At 41.5% G+C, this 18,977-nt stretch overlaps 1 protein-coding gene across 2 annotated transcripts in view; it reads left to right on the forward strand.

Moving 5' to 3' along the window:
• The window catches only part of ST8SIA6 (ST8 alpha-N-acetyl-neuraminide alpha-2,8-sialyltransferase 6), a 155,405-nt gene that overhangs the window by 103,550 nt on the left and 32,878 nt on the right, over positions 1-18,977 (forward strand). For both annotated transcript variants that reach the window (XM_032624446.1, XM_032624447.1), the window contains exon 4: positions 4,928-5,014. In XM_032624446.1, the coding sequence (XP_032480337.1) occupies positions 4,928-5,014 (87 nt within the window). The remainder of the gene's footprint in view (positions 1-4,927; positions 5,015-18,977) is intronic.

An 18,977-nucleotide genomic window follows, 5' to 3' on the forward strand; every position in this document is an offset into this window, starting at 1 on the left:
TGGTCCTCAACGATGGCCGATGTATAATGCTCATTATCGTATTTATATCACCACGGAAAATACAATTTTTTAGCCCAATATGAACATTTTAAAAGTTTTTTAAGGGGTAAATGATGTACAATATACTGTAACTGAAGTGTGCAATGTGAGGAGTCTTGGCATATGTGTGTACCATTACTCCAGTCAGGATTAGGAAGACATCCATCACCCACCAAAGGTTTCTCATGCTTTTTTGTCATCCGTTCCTCTCTACCACTGCTGCCCGTCTTGTGCCAGCCCCCATTTCCAGGCAACTCCTCACGGGCTCTCTGTCACCGTAGGCTAGTTTTTATTTTCTGGAATGGAATCTACGTTGTGTACTCTTTTTTTTGTCTATATGTTTCCATCCTTTGTAAGTAGATACTACCATCTGTTCATCCATTCACCTCTTATGGATGTTCACATGGTAGTTATTTGGGGCTGTTACAAATAAAGCTGCCATAGAAGTCTTTTTGCGGCTGTAAGTTCGCATTTCTCTTGGAATACCTAGCAATGGAACAGCTGGGTTGCATGGGGTATATGTAGGTTTACCCTTTGAAGAAATTACCTAGTGGTTTTCAGAAGTAGTTGTAGATTTTACGTGCTCACCAGTAGTGTATGAGAGTTCCACTTACTCTGCTCCTTGCCAAACTTAGTGTGGTCTGGCTTTTCAGTTTTAGCCACTCTAGTGGACGCATAGTAGTATATAATTGTGATTTTAGTTTGCAGTTCCCTAGTAGCTAATGTTGTTGAGCATCTTTTCATGGGTTGATTTGCGACCTGTTTATCATCTGTGGTGAAGTGTCTGTTCACATCTTTGGCCCAGCTTTTAACTGGGCTGTTTGCCTTATTGAACTTTGAGTTCTTTACATATTCTGGATAGCATTCCTGGTACTGCAGATTTGCTGGTATGAATTCCTTTAGCCTTTTTATACCTGAAAAAGTCCTTATTTTACCTTCATTTTTTAAAAGGTTTGCTCACCCTCGAATCCTAGATCAACAGTCCTGCCAAATCCTGTACTGTATTTTAATGACATTGTCCCACTGTCTCTGACTTGCATTGTTTCTGACAAGTGTGCTGTAATTCTCATCTTTATCTCTGTGTACATAATGTGTCTTTTTCCTCTTTTAAGATTTTCTCTTTATCACTGGTTTAAAGAATTTTTTTTTATTATGTGCCTTGGTGTAGTTTTCTTCATGTTTCCTGTGCTTTGGGTTTGTTGAGCCTCTTGGATCTGTCGGTTTCCAGTTTTTCTTGAATTTGGAAAATTTGCCACCGTAATTTTTTCAAAATTTTTTTGGTTTCTTCTCTCTTTCTAGGACCATAATTTCTCATTTAGGCCCCTTGAGGTTGTCTCACAGCTGAATGATCCTCTACAGCTTTTTCATTCAACCTTTTTTCCCCTTTATGTTTCATTTTTAAGTTTCTATTGCTGTGTCTTCAAATTCACTAATCTTGTTTTCTTATACATCATGAGAAATTTAATTTCTTTTTAATTTAATAAATGAAAGTTAAACAAAACTTTAGACTCTGACACATTTGGTTTTTATGATAGGATAATAATTTCTCATTTACTGTACTTTTCATGATATGTTTTATTTTGATGACTTAAGACACAGTTTCAGTTCTCATTGGTTTAATTAAATATTTGTATTTGGCCCTTCCCTTTCCATTTCTCTTTAGTTGAGCTTTGTGAGACAACAACTCTTTTATAACTTAAAAAATTTTTTAATTGAAATGTAGTTGATTTACAATGTTGTGTTAGTTTCAGGTTTACAGCAAAGTGATTCAGGTATATACATATATATATACAACATACATATACTTTTTCAGATTCTTTTACATTATAGATATTATAAGATGTTGAATATAGTTCCCTGTGTTTTATCTATTTTATATAAAGTAGTGTGTATCTGTTAATCACAAACTCCTAATTTATCTCTCCCCCCCCCACCCTTTGGTAACCATAAATTTGTTTTCTATGTCTGTGAGTCTGTTTCTGTGTTGTGAGTTGATTTGTATCATTCTTTTAGATTCCACATATAAGTGATATCATATGATATTCATCTTTATCTGACTTACTTCAGTTAGTCTGATAATCTCTAGGTCCATCCATGTTGCTGCAGATGGCATTATTTCATTCTCTTTTGTGGCTGAGTAATATTCCATTGTGTGTGTGTGTGTGTGTGTGTGTGTGTATACATATATATATATATCACATCTTTATCCATTCATCTGTTGATGGACACTTAGGTTGCTTCCATGTCTTGGCTATTGTGAATAGTGCTGCAATGGACATTGGGGTGCATGTATGTTTTCAGATTAGCATTTTTGTCTTTTCTGGATATATGCCCAGGAGTGGGATTGCTGGATCATATGGTAACTCTATTTTTAGTTTTTTGAGGAACCTCCATACTGTTTTGCATAGTGGCTGCACCAACTTACATCCCCACTAACAGTGTAGGAGGGTTCCCTTTTCTCCACACCCTGTCCAGCATTTGTTATTTGTAGACTTTTTAATCATGGCCATTCTGACTGGCGTGAGGGGTTACCTCATTGTAGTCTTGATTTGCATTTCTCTAATAATTAGTGATGTTGAGTATCTTTTCTTGCGCCTATTGGCCATCTCTGTGTCTTCTTGGGAGAAATGTCTATTTAGTTCTGCCCATTTTTTCGATTGGGTTATTTGGTTTTTTGTTGTTGAGTTGTATGAGCTGTTTGTATATTTTGGAAATTAAGCCCTTGTCAGTTGCATCATTTGCAAATATTTTTTACCATTCCATAGGTTGTCTTAGGTTCGTTTTGTTTATGGTTTCCTTTGCTGTGCAAAAGCTTGTAAGTTTGATTAGGTCCCGTTTGTTTATTTTTGCTTTTATTTCTCTTGCCTTGGGAGACAGACCTAAGAAAACCTTGGTATGATTTATGTCAGAGAATGTTTTCCCTATGTTCTCTTCTAGGGGTTTTACAGTGCCAAGTACTATGTTTAAGTCTTTAAGCCATTTTAAGTTTACTTTTGTGTATGGCGAAAGGGTGTGTTCTAACTTCATTGATTTACATGAGGCTGTCCAACTTTCCCAGCACCCCTTGCTGAAGAGACTGTCTTTTTCCCATTGTATATTCTTGCCTCCTTTGTCGAAGATTAATTGACTGTAGGTGTGTGGGTTTATTTCTCGGCTCTCTATTCTGTTCCATTGAGCCATATGTCTGTTTTTGTGCCAATACCATGCTGTTTTGATTACTGTAGCTTTGTAGTATTGTCTGAAGTCTGGGAGGGTTATGCCTCTTTCTTTGTTCTTTTTCCTCAGGATTGCTTTGGTAATTCTGGATCTTTTATGATTCCATATAAATTTTAGGATTATTGGTTCTAATTCTGTGAAAAACGTGAGATGACAATTCTTTTGTTACTTTGCATGATGGACCCTGGTACGCACATTGCTCTGATGGTTGTCCTGTTTCCAGTGTAATCAAATGACTAAAAACCACGCCTTGGTGGTAGATAAGACTTCTCCAGGCAGGAGAGGATAGTCACAATATCACGTCTCTCTCTTGAAGAGCCAGAAATTGAGAGAGCCTTGAGTAGGCTGCTGAATGTGCATGTCTTCTTTTGTTTTCTTTTTTTTTTTAGCTTAATGCTGTTTTGCAGAAGGTCTTTAGATTAACTCTCACCATGTGGAGGAAGGTGATCCTCACTCCAGCTGGGAAGTGCCACATCTAGTCAAAGCTTTGGGGCTAGAGTATAGATCTCTCGAGTCCCTTGGTGACAAGACTTGGGGCCCATGAGAGTGAGGTTAAATGGTTGAGGTTAGAAACCTGTATGCAAGTCAAACTATTTTTAATCTCTTCTGTGGTAGCTCTTTGCTTTGTTCTCCTTTAGTATTTTGCAAGTCTTTCAAGATTTTCAGCTTTTCTTATTAGCTGGTCCAATCGGAACCAAGAGAAAATATTTTCGATTAATCTTGGTGGCAACATTGACAGGAGAGATACCCAAAAGGTAGGTAAATTTCAAGGGCGAAGGAGTTGATTGGTTGACTACCTTCCCCACCTATAAGAAATACCTCCTTTTATAGACAGACTTTGGAGCATCTGCGTTATACTGCATGGGGGTGGAGAAGGTCCTTTTCTGACAAGATTCTTTACTGCCTTCCCCAGACACGCATCAACATATACTCTATCTTTTTATTGCAAAGCCTTGATCTCAAATAGCTGGCAACTAATGACTATGCTATTAACTGAAAGGAAATTTAAGGGTTTTTTCACTCAAAAGGCTATATTCATTTTAATTGATAACCGTTAAAGACTAGAGGCTATTTTGTGATTTAAGGGAGTTGTTACTTAATGATGAAATTTCAGGTAGAGGGAGATCTACCAGGGACTGGGATCCGGCCAAACTGTACCACTATGCCTGTAGATTTTTATGCCAATATACATCTCTTTTAACCTGGCCCAATCTGGTTTTTCAATGTACTGTTCAGAATTAAAATTTAAGATGATTATTTTGTGGAAATGCTGTCCATATATCCCAAGGTAAATCTATCAACTTAGAGTCTGAAAAAGATGGTAAACTATATATTTATGGTGCGTGTCTATAAAAATGTATTTATTTGTTAACTAGCCATAAGATACGCATGTGAATTAGTGTGCTGTCGTGGTTGGTTCGTAATACTCAACTGGACTTATGAATGTGAAAACTACATATTCCTAAATCAACATAATAATTCTTTGTGAATCACATGCTCCTAGGAGTTTTGAAATGGCTGCGATGTTTACTTCCTTCTACATCACCTTATTTCAGAAAAGATTTAGAGGGCTAACATGAGTAGATTATAAGTGTCCTTTAGAAGACTTACATATTCATTTAGCAATAAGTGAGATCTTTCTTTTCTAATTTCATTGACATTTGGCTTGTAGGTATTCAGAGGATGACTATCTTCAGGTCGTCACCGGTATCCAGAGCTGTCCATGGAAGCGACAAGCAGAAGAGCATGAGAAGTTTAGGTAAAAAGTTTCTTCATAAATAATACGAGATTCAAAAACGTTTTGTGCATTCGCTTTGTCGCTAAAATAAGCAATGCGCTGTTAAAAAGAAGCGTAGAAGGGGCCAAGCGACCATGAGGGACTTTTCGTTCTGAGATCCTCTCACGAGGCACAAGGCCCTGTATCCCCAGCTCTTAGCTAGAAATTTGTAATTATGTTGCTGAAATTAATTACAGAAATCCCAACTTCAAAAGGAAGGTTTTTGTTGTACTTTTTATCATACTTTAGAGGATGTTGCTGCTTCTTCGTACCATTTGTATTTGACGTGTATTTGTAACTAACATGTAGCAGTGTAAAGGAATTTTGGAAAACATAGAAAGAAAAAGAAATCACCTGTGGTCCCAACGCTCTAGAACAAAAACTATGTTCCTTTCTGCATATTCCCTTCCCGTTTTTCTCATTAGCTTTTTAATCTCAGCACCGTTCAGGAGCATGAGATGCTCCAGGTAATAACCCAGGGGGGCGCCGTCAACCTGACAAGACCAGGTTATCAGTGGATGATTACAGAGCTGTCTAGTGCTTGAATACCTGGGAGCCCACCCAGACGGAAATAAATTGTGTCAAAACAGTACCCTGCGGGGGATACCTGGGTAGTTGTTCCCTGGCACTGCTTCCTCCCATTATCTGCTCATAGGGTGCAGCCAGGCCAGGTATCTCTGTGCCTGCCTGGGCTACCTTGCTCTGCTTTTCTTTGCCACATTCTGACTCTTTGCTTTGCATCAACACAGGTTTTGTCTTGTGCCAGGTTATTACAATTCGGTCATATGTTTTTATCTTCACTGGTTCCTGTTTTCAAAATTTACGTTAAGCGTCAACACTTCTAAAAACCTTATTAAAGAGACTTGGCCTTCCCCTGAGATTCTCTTAACGCTGTTCAGTTCTGTTTGCTGTAGGAAGCCAGTTCTTCTGCATGCAGGGTCCTTCAGTCAGTACATGCTGGAGGCATTGGACCAGCTGTCTTTGATTCTGGTGCCACTGGAGACGGGTTGTGGGCAGCTCCCATTGGGTAAGAGAGAAACTTCCTGATTGGGTTAAAGCTGAAAATGAACATCTTTCCTCCACCGGGTAGACACATGGTTGTCATGACCTCCTGTAGGATTCCATTGTCTTTCCTAACTGGCAGTTAAGAGTGTGGGATTCTTGTGTAACTATTTCATCTCCAGGACATTTTGTGCTAGATCGTCCACTATAGACTGAACTTGTCCCCTCCAAAGTCATAAGTTAAAAATCTAATCGCCAACAGGATGGTATTCGAAGGTGGGGCCTTTGGGAGGTAGGAGGTGATTGGGTTATGAGGGTGGAGCCCTCATGAATGGGATTCACGACCTTATAAAAGAGACCACGTACTGCTGTCTCACCTCTTCCATCATGTGAGGACACAACAAGGAGACAGCTGTCTAAGAACCCAGAGGTGGATTCTCACCAGACACCGAATCTGCCAGCACCTTGGTCTTAGACTCCCAGCCTCCAGAACTGTGAAAATAAATTGTTGTCTATAAACCACCTGGTTTATAGCATTCTGTGATAGCGGCTCAGATGGACTTAGACACAGTCCTACCGAAGACTAGATTTGAGAGATTCTCGTGACAGGAAGACCTGATAGAAAGTTGCAAGGGCAATTGTAACCTAAGCGATCACAGGGTCAATGAGTAGCAGAAGAGTCTGGTTTTGAGAGACCTTTCTACAAGTGCAGAGTAGGCAAAAAAAGAAAGAGAGACCTATGGAGGTATTGAACTATTGAGGATTAATCCCAGATAATTAGCTGGAAGGACTAGATGAGTAGTGACACCGACAATTAAAGTCGGGATAAAGGAGCTTCCACTTGTGGCGGTAAAGTTGATTCAGGGCAAACCTCCTGAGAATAAAACAAACAAAACGAAGTATATGAAACACTTCTTTTGAGGGCAGTGGAGAGCTACCAAGGCAGGGGGAATTTCCAGGACTAAGGTCCAGAAGAAGAGAGAAGCTGAAGGAGAAGAGATGCCTTTGGAGCTGCTTTCCCTCACAAGGAACTTGCTGGATGCAAAAGCGGAGGCCTGGAGGAGAGGTAGAGACATAGAGCAGGGCTTCCAGCATACCCTAGAAGAGACCAGTTCTCTAAAAGACTGAAGCCCAATTGAAGTCATTTCCGTGCTCCCTTGGATTTAGGTCTGCCCTCAGCCTAGATGCCTGATAAAAACAAAATAATCCTGGGGCATCATTTAATCCATTGAGGGTCCTGAATAGAACAAAAGGGTAGACGAAGGGCAAACGTGCTTCCTCTGCTTGAGCTGGGACATTCATCTTCTCCTTGGCCATCAGCCTTTGGACTCCTACTGGGACTTACACCATTGGCTCCCTTCGTCCCCAGGCTTCGGATTTGGGCTAGAACTACACCACTGGTTTCCTGAGCCTCCAGCTCGTAGACTGTCTATCGTGGGCCTTGTCAGCCTCCGTAATCATGTGAGCCAATCCCTCATAATAAATGTTCTTTCTGCATATCTAAATTAAAAAAAAATAATCCTCTCTGGAAGAAGGTAACCTCCTTCTGAGCCTTGAATGATCTCTGCAAGGTTTTACGCACGACGTCTAGCTCAGTTAAAAGGAGAATTCTTTTTAAAGGTTTTTTTCCTTCTTTCCCTCGTGTGTGTGTGTGTGTGTGTGTGTGTGTGTGTGTGTGTGTATGTGTGCACGCACTAAAAATCAGGAGTCTCCTTGAATCCAAAGCCATGTGAAAGTCACTGGTGCAAATGATAATGGATAGATGCTGTGTAGATGGCTGGTATGCAGATTGGCCATTTTTTCCCTTAGAACCATCTCAGTATAAAAAGTGCATCCATAACTGTGATGATTACCCCATGGTAATAATCATCTATCCCTTCAGGGCCAATTTAAGTAAACATCTGGGACCGGAACACTTGTTGTTCGTTGTCTTTCAAGAGAACAGTCATGGTGACATTTATTTATTTACTTGAATATGTATTATATTGGTACATTCTTTTTATGGACGTATTTGTGAACCAAATTATATAAACCCTCATCAGAAATCTGTGCAACTAAATCATAGTAAATCATTCACTTTCCTCAGTTTTTACTGATATAGCTGGCCAAATCTGGGGAGTTTCTGGCTTATTTATAAAGCTGGCATTATAGAAATGTCCCCTATTCTTATAGATGTCAAGTAACTAAATAGTATTCTATTGTATTTTATTTATTTATAGCAATTTATACCAAATTGAAGAAAAGTGAAAGGTGGTAATATTCTTTTAGCAGGAATAACAAAAGTTACATTAAATTCTGAAAAAATGTGAGCAAGTGAATATATTCTAAATCCAGCTGTAGCCTGATTGTTGAAACTCCCAAAAGTTGACACCTAGGGGCTGTTTGAAGATTATGGGACTTCGTGGTCACAGGATCTCAAAATCAGAGAGCTTGTAAAAGCTTTCCTTAGATAAATATGCCACTTGCTAGCATAGGGCATGCATTTTATTTATCAATAAATATTTGTTTCGGGATTACTCTGTCAAAGCACAGTAGGCTTAAGCCTGTTACACAGGCTTAAAGTAGAACCTCAAACACAAAGTAGAACCACAAACACAAACCTCAGGCACAAAGTAGGACCTCTGTAAATATGTATTAAATAAATGGATGCATGAAAACCAACAAGGGAATGTAGGGTTTTCTTACTGATTTCAAAGATATTGAAACAGTTTGGAGAGACAAGAAATAAAAGTGTGAATATTTATGATTTAACGTAAAAGTGAGTGACGTATACAAATACCGTAGTAGATCAACGCTCGGTCACTGTGGGATGTCATTTCTTGAAACGTTTTGTGGAAAGAGGCGGGGCTTGAGCTGTAGCTCTGAAGACAAGTGGAAAGAGAGGGAGAGACCAGGAGCGATGGGACCAGGAATAAACATGAGTGAGTTTCAAGACCAGCTTCACCGTTGCAGTGAACTTGTACTAGAGGGTGCTTGGGATGCAGGGGAGACTCATAGGTAGACGGGGTCGGCCTGATGATGTACAAGACTGATTATCAGAGTAAAATCCTTCCCCGGGCTTTCTGTAGATACCGGGAGCCCAATAGGGATATTGCCAGCAAGGGAATTACGTGATGAATCTATTATTTTAGGGAATGCATTCAGTCAGCAGAGTCTTAGGAGGGAGTGAATAGACTGAAGGAAGCCAGGGCAGTCAGGGGCTGGTGGGAGAAAGATGACTGCAATATGATGAAGATCTAAAACATCACTGGTAGCTATAGAAATAACAAGGCAAGGACACTTGGCTGTGAGCTCCTGAGGACATGTTTTATTGTTTCTAATCTTTGTATCTCCTGTGACCATCACATAGATGGTACCCAATAAACAGCTGTAGTAAACATGAGTGAAAAAGGGGCAGGACTTGGTTGCTTATTGATTCCTAGTTTTCTAATTGCAGGAGAAAGAAAAATAGGGTCAAAGACCCATGAGAAAATGTGGGTCTGGTCGATTGGGGTAATAGTGGTGCTAGTGACAAGTAGAAAGCTTTCAAGGGGCAGTTGCTTTTGAGAAGATAAGCCTATTTGGGGCAGACTGTGTTTGAGATGACTTTGGGACAACCAGATGCAGAAGATGTTTCCTTGGTCTGGGATTAACATGGAAAGTGTTGAGAGAAAATGGGCTCTCCCAGGAAAGAAAGTTTAAAGGCTAGGTTACGTAAGAAACATGGCCCCGGAAAAGCCTATCTTCTCAGCAGTCTTAATTTTTTTTCCATTTAACGGTGTTTGTCCTCTTTTCATAGATTCTTAATGTCATTCAGTAATTTAATTGTGAGTCTGAGAACTTGTACCTGGGGTCTGAGTCCCTAACTTCCCTCAACCTTTACCTGGAAACATCTGAGATCTATATTGGTGGTTCCATGAAGCCCTTGAAATTGTAGGTGACACTTTGCACATGTTTCTGGGGAAAAGATCCCTAACTTTCATCAGACTCTCAAGGAGCCTGGGAGCCCCACAGTGGACTAAAATATTTCTAAGAACTCTTCCAGACCTGAGGCTCTGTTTGCTTTGGGGTTTGATCGTTTGTTTCACTTTTCCATGTTAAGCATGATTATTGTTAAGTTTAGGTGTGGCTATAGCTCAGATTTATCCGTACTTGTAATTCTAAATTAATTAATTAAATTAATTCTAGACTTCAGTTATGAATTGTTATTTCTGTGAGATCCTCAAGAGGGATTTGAGTAAGAGCTGAAAATGTCCTACCGCCTTTTTTCTCCCTTGGCGTATAATTTCATTTACGTATAACTGTACAAAGTTAAGAATGTCAAGCTGTCTGCCTTCTGCTTTCAAAATCGTTAATTAATTTTCCTATTACCATTATTTTCCCCAAGCACGAGTTGGTACACGTATACTAATTTGTGGAAAATCTAACCTGGATTTCAGTTTAAGAAATTATAGATGGTCCCCCATTTACGATCGTTGGACTTAATGTTTTAATTTTATAATGGTGAAGAAACAATATGCATTCATTAGAGACTGTACTTCACATTTGGAATTTTGATCTTTTCTGTAGTGTCTGAGGACAGAGGGAACAGAAAGTGTCCACCGAACTGCGAAGGTATCTTGAGAATGAAGAATGAGGCAGGCAGCGCCATATAATCGGTGGATCCGTTTATTATATGGTAACTTACATACAGGGTAGGATCAGGCAGACGTTGAGCCAGAGCATATGCAGCTGTACTCTGCATCTCCGGGGGGCAGTTGGGACAATTTTATAGTTAACCTAGGGTATGGGAATATGTGTTTGCAGACAGCAAGTGCATTCCTAAGTCAAGATTTATGATGGGGAGCTAGTCTCATGGGTGCCAGGAATACGTCCGCGGACGAAGGTCTTTATCACTGTTTGGAGACTAACACAGCACAGAAACCACCTGGACCTAATGATGATTAAACAACATCTATGAACTACAAAGCCCTTGACAACAAAGAAGAGATTTACCCCCAGTGCAGTCCTAGGTAAGGTCATTGGAAGGACAGGAGGAACCGAACAGGCCTGGATGGCATCAGTATGCTAACAGCCATGCACCAGGTTAGCGATACATACCTGATATTATTTCGTGATGCTGAGCAGTTCCCAGGCAGCCTGGTGGTCACGAGTGTGAATAACCCACGCGCTGACAACCATTCTGCTCTTCATCTTCAGTACAGTATTCAGTAAATTACAGGAGATATTCAACACTTTATTAGAAAAGAGGCTTTGTGGTAGATGATTCTGCCCAGCTGTAGGCTGATCTAAGTGTTCTGAGCACGTGTGAGGTAGGCGAGGCTAAGCTGTGATGTTCAGTAGTTTAGGTGTATTAAATGCATTTTTGACTTAGGGTATTTTACACTTCTGTTGGGTTTACTGGTGTAATCTCATTGTAAGTGGAGGAAGGTCTGTATTGGTTTCCACACTGTCTCCCTGTCACGTTTAGAGATGGATAGGTAATCATTTGCTTGAGCAGGACACTTGGATGTTGGAGAATAATGTTACCGAGTCCAAGCTTGTACTTCTCGCCATGCAACAGGTCAGTAAGTTGACAGATGAGTTGTTGCAGCGAGGACGATCGCCTTTATTTGGAAAGCCAGAAGGCTGAGAGGATGCTGGACTGGCGTCCCAAAGAACCATCTTGCCCGGGTTTGGACGCTAGTTCCTGTTATTGCTGCAAATATTTTCTGGTTCCTGCCAGACTCGGGAGGGGATGCGTTAATTCATTTTTTCCTGCAGCCACTCACAGGTGGGCCTGGTCAGGATGTTTTCTGTGAGCGAAACAAAGGTATTTTAGCTTAAGCCGCAGGCATGCGAGGCAGGGTTCCTAGAGATGGGCCATACTTTTACATCCCTTTAGTGATGCTCTAGCAAAAGCAATAGAGCAATAGAATACAAACGTTGAAGTAAAAGAAACAGATCCAGTATGGAATTAGATGTGCTTTTCCCTATTACAATAACATCGAAATACTTAAATTTAAATTAAATGTTTTATGAAAAGCTCCCGACTCCTCTTCCTTGTCTTCCTCTGCTTCGCCCTTGAAAACTCTTTTGTGAAGCTCTGGAAACTTTTGGTTAGCAGGTTTTATCCCAGCAGAAGATTTTTTTTTTTTTTTTTTTTTTTGCGGTACGCGGGCCTCTCACTGTTGTGGCCTCTCCCGTTGCGGAGCACAGGCTCCAGACGCGCAGGCTCAGCGGCCATGGCTCACGGGCCCAGCCACTCCGCGGCATGTGGGATCTTCCTGGACCGGGGCACGAACCTGTGTCCCCTGCATCGGCAGGCGGACTCTCAACCACTGCGCCACCAGGGAAGTCCATGGTAGCAATTTTAATAAATCTCAAATTATCCCCTCAGGTTTGGTTTGATTAAAATTTCTTGAAAGTAACTTTGTCTTTCTTTGTGTTGGATATAAAAGAAAAGATTCCATTGCTGTCTTAGTAGATTCCTTGATATTTCTAAAATAACAGCCAATGTGTTGCTTTCATTTTTATTTGAGCTCCTTGGACAAAATACAGTGTTAAACAAAAGAAACTGACAGACTACATATCACATACGTTAATTTTTTTACTATGTGACACTTACATGTTTGATGATTTAGTTATGTGAAAGGCTATAAATTCTGCAAATAAATAGATGGATAACTTAATCAATATTTTTCAAGAAATCGTAGAACTGAGCAACCAAACTTAGTTTGACCAACAAAGTTTTCAACTATTTTCTAAAATATGTCTCCAGAAGCAATAGCTATGGTTTGATTTCAGATAGCATGTGGTGAGCTTACTCCCTTTTTTTTTTTCATTCAGTCAACACTTAACATTATTAAGTCCCAGACATTTTGTCTTGTAGCATAGATTTCTTGGAGAAAAGCAAAAGTCATCTCTATCAGGGGCTTCTTTTCATTATACAAAACCATGTTCATTTTTCTGAACCTCCTCGTACCCTTTAAATTGTCTGATGCTTACGATTCATGCAGGGTGACTCTGATGACAGCTCAAAGCAATACATATTTTTTTTAAAATTTAACAAGGTGTTTGCACTTTGTGATAGGTGTTTTGGGTCAGTTGTCAGATTGAAAAAGCTTCTTGCCCTCGTTTCCTCTGCCTCGAGACCATTTTTCAGTGTTAATATTCTGTCATATCATTTTCTGTTTGTCATGCCATACAGGCTGCCTGTGCATTTAGAAAAGCAACAAAAACCACACCATGTCATTACACCTGCTGTATTTAATAATAGAAACTGTCTCTGTACATTTAGAGACTAGTTCCTGTCTCAGTCTACAGAATATAAACTTCGCCATAAAAATGCCATCAAACCACATGGGATTCACTGATCGTCTAAATTTTATTTCAAAAACGTATCTCCCAAGTTGTACTAGTTATAAAGTTATAAAGCATAAACCATATTGCTTTATGCTCCTAGGTTGGAGAAGTCTTCTTCTTGACCACCCTGCCTTTCAAGCCTTCTGTGCCCTGTTACGTTGCTTGGGGTATCTTCATTGGTACATTACATTGTTTAAACACTGGTGCAATGTCCCTGTATACGTAGAGGTCTTTCTCCAGTGTTTCAACATTATCTCCTTCACTTCTGAGTTGGCATTTCAGTGGACGTCCTGTCCTTTGCTTTGACAGTCATAGTCTTTCATATTCTAGGTACCTTGGTTTACTTATATTCTACTCAAATAGATGAGCTGATCTTTCATAAACGTCCAAATATCAGTGTATACATATAAGGGGAAAGCTCAGTCATCTGAGATGCGGATGGAATTTGGTCTTTATTTGTTCTCTTCCTTAACCTGAAACTTGTGTGAATCCCACATTGAACAGGGAATCACACACCCTCTTGGATTTTCCTATGGCTGCCGGGTTATGAAGCAGAACTTTGAGTGGGTTGAGGTAAAGCTAAAATTGTGAAGTGTGTGAAACTGTCCATTTATTGTATATTTCAAAACGTATCGAACACCCAGCTCTGGGTCAGGTGCCTGGGCTTCCTTCCCCCCCGCCTTTTTGACCTTCTGTAAATTATCCCAGTTCCTTCCTCATTTCTCTCTTGCTTCTCAATGCGATGCCTCAGGGTCCAGAGACACGATGGGATGTCAGGTTTCCACGTTCCCAAATGTCTTCTCCCTCATCCTTCCTCAAAACTCCACTTTCTCTGTGCCAGACCACCCCTGCCATGGGACGTGCTAATTCACGTTGTGATGTGAATGATGAATGGGTGGCCTTTTCGAATGCCATGCCTCCCATTCTGTATCTAACTGGATTTGTTAAGGATAGTCACCAGTGTCTGACTTTCTAATTCCAAATGTCTAGGCCATTCTGCCATCCTACTTTTGTGAGAGAGCCAAGAATTGGAAAGTAACACTCTGTGTGATTAGTACCACGAATTAACCTGAATCAGGGATGACTGTCAATTCTCCCATCCTATCTTTCAGTGTGATGCCAACCTGATAATCCCACAAACTAATAACAGATCCACGCTGGGTTGCTGGAATTTTTCCCAGTGGTCTGGGAGGCTAGTTCAATCTCACGGGTGGTTCTGTTTTAATTTAGGTGTAGGCATATTGCTAAAAGAGGTAGTGTCTATCTGAAGCCCTTAATTCTTCTGATGTGTTGGGGCTGAAACGGAATGTTTTCATGCCTTTTGAATCCCTGCGAAGCACTGGAATTCTTAGATCGTTGTATTCTTTAAAAGCAGTCTGCTTTTTGGACTTCCCTGGCGGTCCAGTGGTTGACTCCACGCTTCCAGTGCAGGGCGTGTGGGTTGGATCCCTGGTCGGGGAACTAAGATCCCACATGCCGCATGCAGCCAAGAAATAAAAAAAGGAAAAAAAAAAAACCACAGCAAAACCAATCTGTGTTTTTAGTGTGAAACGCATATTCATTGTGAGCCAGGTGATTCTAAAATCACGGTATATTGACCCGCCATCTTGATCTGAGTTTTCATTTCACCTCTTACCCAAAGACCCTTCTCCACTGCATAACCGAACCCTGGAAAGAGTTGTCTGTACTCACCCTGTCTTCCACCCACATCCTTAACGACAACATTTCACCTCTGTCAGCAGTGACCCCACATGCTAAATCCAAAAGGCATTTTCCCTTCCCGTTTTGTTTGAGCTCTCACCTCTTAACCAGGATCTGGAAATGAGAAACCGTTCCTCGCTCCTTGGAAGATTCTCACCCTGGGTTTCTGTGTTGCTCCATTTGTTCTTTTAGCTTCTCCCCCCTCATCCCCATATCAGTCCCTCCTGGAGTCCTGTTTTTAGTTTAGAAATGTCTCTCTAGAACGTGGGAATCCTTGCTGGTGCACAGGAGACACTCCACGGCTGACTGTGGTCTGGAGGACTCTGGTTCTTCGCTATTTCTCCTTTCGATTACTGCAGTGACCTTCACAAGGGTCATCGTCCATCATGCTGGTGCCCTTCTCCTCCGTTCTCCGTACAATAGCTGGATGGCTTTTTCACAAAGTTTTATTGGAGTATGGTTGATTTACAATGTTGTGTTAGGTTTGGATGTACGGCAAAATGATTCAGTTATACATATATTCATTCTTTTTCAGATTCTTTACCCACATAGGTTATTACAGAATATTGAGTAGAGTTCCCTGTGCTCTACAGTAGGTCCTTGTTGGTTATCTATTTTATATATAGTGGTGTGTGAATGTTAGTCCCGAGCTCCTAATCTATCCCTCCCCACCGCCTTTCCCCTTTGGTAACCGTATGTTTGTTTTTGAAATCTGTGGGTCTGTTTTATAAATAAGTTGATTTGTATCATTTTTTAAAAATTAGATTCCACACGTGAGTGACATCATATGGTATTTGTCTTCCTCTGACTCACTTCACTTAGTATGGTAGTCTCTTGGTCCGTCCATGTTGCTGCAAATGGCATGATTTCGTTCTTTTTTATGACCGAGTAGCATTCCATTGTATATATGTACCACGTCTTCTTTGGATGGGTTTTTTTTCGTGGAAATTGGGTGATGACGGGGGGTCACAACTCACTTCCACCAAGCCTACGCCTGCCCCAACCTGTTTGGAATCCGCTGGGTGTGGTGGTGGTTTTGTGGGGCCGGGGGTGGGGTGCATTCAAAACTGAGACTTAAACTCCCTTAAGGCCCTATATTTCCTGGCCACTACCTACTTTTCTGGCCTCACCTCGCATCACACACTCTGCCTGGCTCTTTTTGCTCCATCGCGTTGGTCTTCTGTCTCATCAAATGTCTGATGCTTGCTTCAGCCCCGGAGGCTTGTCAGCTCTGTCCCTTCTGCCCCCCATGCCCCTGTTCAGGTGCACCAGCCTTTCAGATCCCACATCCATCATCTCTTGTTCAGGAAGGCCTTCCCTGAACACCCTGATGAAGTCATTGCTGCTGTCCTGTGATGAGATTCTCCTTCAGAACACTGATCACGAGTATGGATTGGGATTTTGTGTGTGGGATTAATTTACAGCCCTGGTTACCTGTGATCCATGTATTCTATAGAGTGCAAAATATTGATGGGAAAACACTTTCATCAGGAAGAACCACGAATCTTTCTAGATGGTTCTAAAATGAGTCAGGGCTCAGTATAGGAACCAGGAGTTGGAAAGTATACTCAGGTTTCTGGGACTGAGCTTCACATTGGCTTCATGTGTCTTATTTGATTGACCTTTTGTTTGTTTTCCATAGTCATTGATTTTATGTTATATTTGATCTCCCTATGAATGCTGAGTTCCCACTAGGGACCATTTTACCTTGGACGAGAGGCACCTGGGCAGTTGGTTATTTGTAGCATCACTATCGTTCTTAATAGGTTAAGTCACTTCTCCCGGCCAGTCCCTTTATCAGTTTGATAAAGATGAGTAATACCTTCTTTCATGAGTTTTTATGAATTTTCAATACATAGCATGTTCAGTACAGAGTCCGTTATATGTTAAATTCTCAACACTTGATCACTATTATTACTATCATTGTCGGTTTAATATCATTTTCCTAGCTTACAATGAATATTTTACTAAAAATAGTAGGCTGCAGTCTTCCTGTGCATCGTCTGCAGTAGAAAAGGACTTACCTTTCCAGGAACCGTCTGTGGCTTGTCCCTCCCTTTCAAGACGGCCGGTCAAATCATGTTTGGCAACACGCTTCAGAGGTCCAACAAGGAATGACTTTGAGTTGCCTGAAAATTAACCAGCCTAATTCTAGGCAGTGCACAGAGTTCTGCATCCCGTTCTTTCCCCAGATTACTTAGCCCCTCAATGGGGACAAAACCCTAACCGTAACCCTAACCGTAATCCTACCCTGGCAAGTTCAGGGTAGGATGCCTTATCTATTGGGCAAAGCCTGAGGGCAGAGATGAAAAGTCAGGATGTGGAGGGAAACCAGAGGCCAAAAGCAAGAAAATAAGTGCCCAGGTCCCGGAGGCCAGGCAGACACAGAAGCCGAGCTTGGGGCTGTAGCCAAAAAAGCAGAAGATGGTGAATTCCTCAGTGAGCCATGGGGGCTGACCTGGAAGAGTACCTGAGAGGTGAGCAGCTGTGGTGGCTGCTGGGAGCACTTGTGGCCCATTTGTCCACGTGAGTCAGGCTCAGAAATGATCATGGTCAGAACCGGCCTCCTACCTGTCCCTCCATGTGTGCGGGACGGCGACTCCCATCCCTAGCACAGAAGGAGCCCTTTGCCAGACACAGGCATCGCTTGTCACTGAGGCACACGATTAGGACTTGGTCAGTTTAAAGGTCATGAAATAATGGGACCTTTTATAAAAGAAAGTAATGTCAACACAAAATATACGGGGAACAGTTTAAATGCTTCCCAGACCAGCACGCTGGTGCAATTACACGTGAGATCGATTCACCCTTGTAATGATAAAACTCTGTCTTCGTAGGGTTCAGAGTGTTACTTCAGGATCTTTTTTTTTTTTTTTTTTTTTTTTTTTTTTTGTGGTACGCGGGCCTCTCACTGTTGTGGCCTCTCCCGTTGCGGAGCGCAGGCTCAGCGGCCATGGCTCACGGGCCCAGCCGCTCCGCGACATGTGGGATCTTCCCGGACCGGGGCACGAACCCGCGTCCCCTGCATCGGCAGGCGGACTCTCAACCACTGCACCACCAGGGAAGCCCCTTCAGCATCTTAAATACATTGCCAGACGGTGTCTGCAAAAAGAAAAAAAAAGTTTCTTACTCCTTTTTTTTCCCCCCTCCCAAATATCTAACTAAACAGAAGTAGAAACGAATGGCTTCTTTGCGTGTTCGTCACGCATTGAGTAATAATGACTCTGACCTGGAGTTTTTTTTGTTTTTTCTTTTTTGGTCTGCAAAGTAAAATATATTCCGGAATCTTACCATTCATCTTAATAGCTGATTCTGTATTTTTAGAACTTGTGTTTTCCACACTTACGTAATTGGCTGTTGACTTTAATGGAACAATGTTTGAAAGTCAGGAGCCAGTCCCGCGATGGGGCCCTGGGAGAGACTTGGGCAAGTTCATTTGGTCATAGCTTTGTGCTCATTCAGAATGGCCTCTGGACCAGCCAGAGGACTGAGTCTCTCTTCTGTGTTCAAAGGCTTCGCAACCCTCCTTCTTCACAATCTAACTTCTCGTTCCACTGCTGCCTGCCATGTGATCTCATTCTCTCCTTATGAGACCTGGGATGAGTGAAAACACCGACAGGTTACTACAATACCGCAAGATGCAAAGGCCATCCCCCCATCTTGCTTTTGTTTAAGCTGCTCCCTGTGTCGGTGAAGGCATCGCCCCCTCCCAGTGGCCCCTATCAGAAGCCTGTGTTTTACCCTTGACATCTTCCCTTCAGTGCCCGTTTGCCGTTCATCACCAAACTTCCACGGTTTCACATCCTAAGCATGTCGCGAAGCCATCTCCTTCTCTCTCTCCTCCACCAAAACTTGGGGCTGAATTACCGGGATGGTTAATTTTCTGTGTCCCCTTGACTAGGCTGTAGTGCTCAGTTAT

This window comes from Phocoena sinus, chromosome 2, assembly GCF_008692025.1.
Source record: "Phocoena sinus isolate mPhoSin1 chromosome 2, mPhoSin1.pri, whole genome shotgun sequence".
In the NCBI taxonomy this organism is placed as follows: Eukaryota; Metazoa; Chordata; class Mammalia; order Artiodactyla; family Phocoenidae; genus Phocoena; species Phocoena sinus.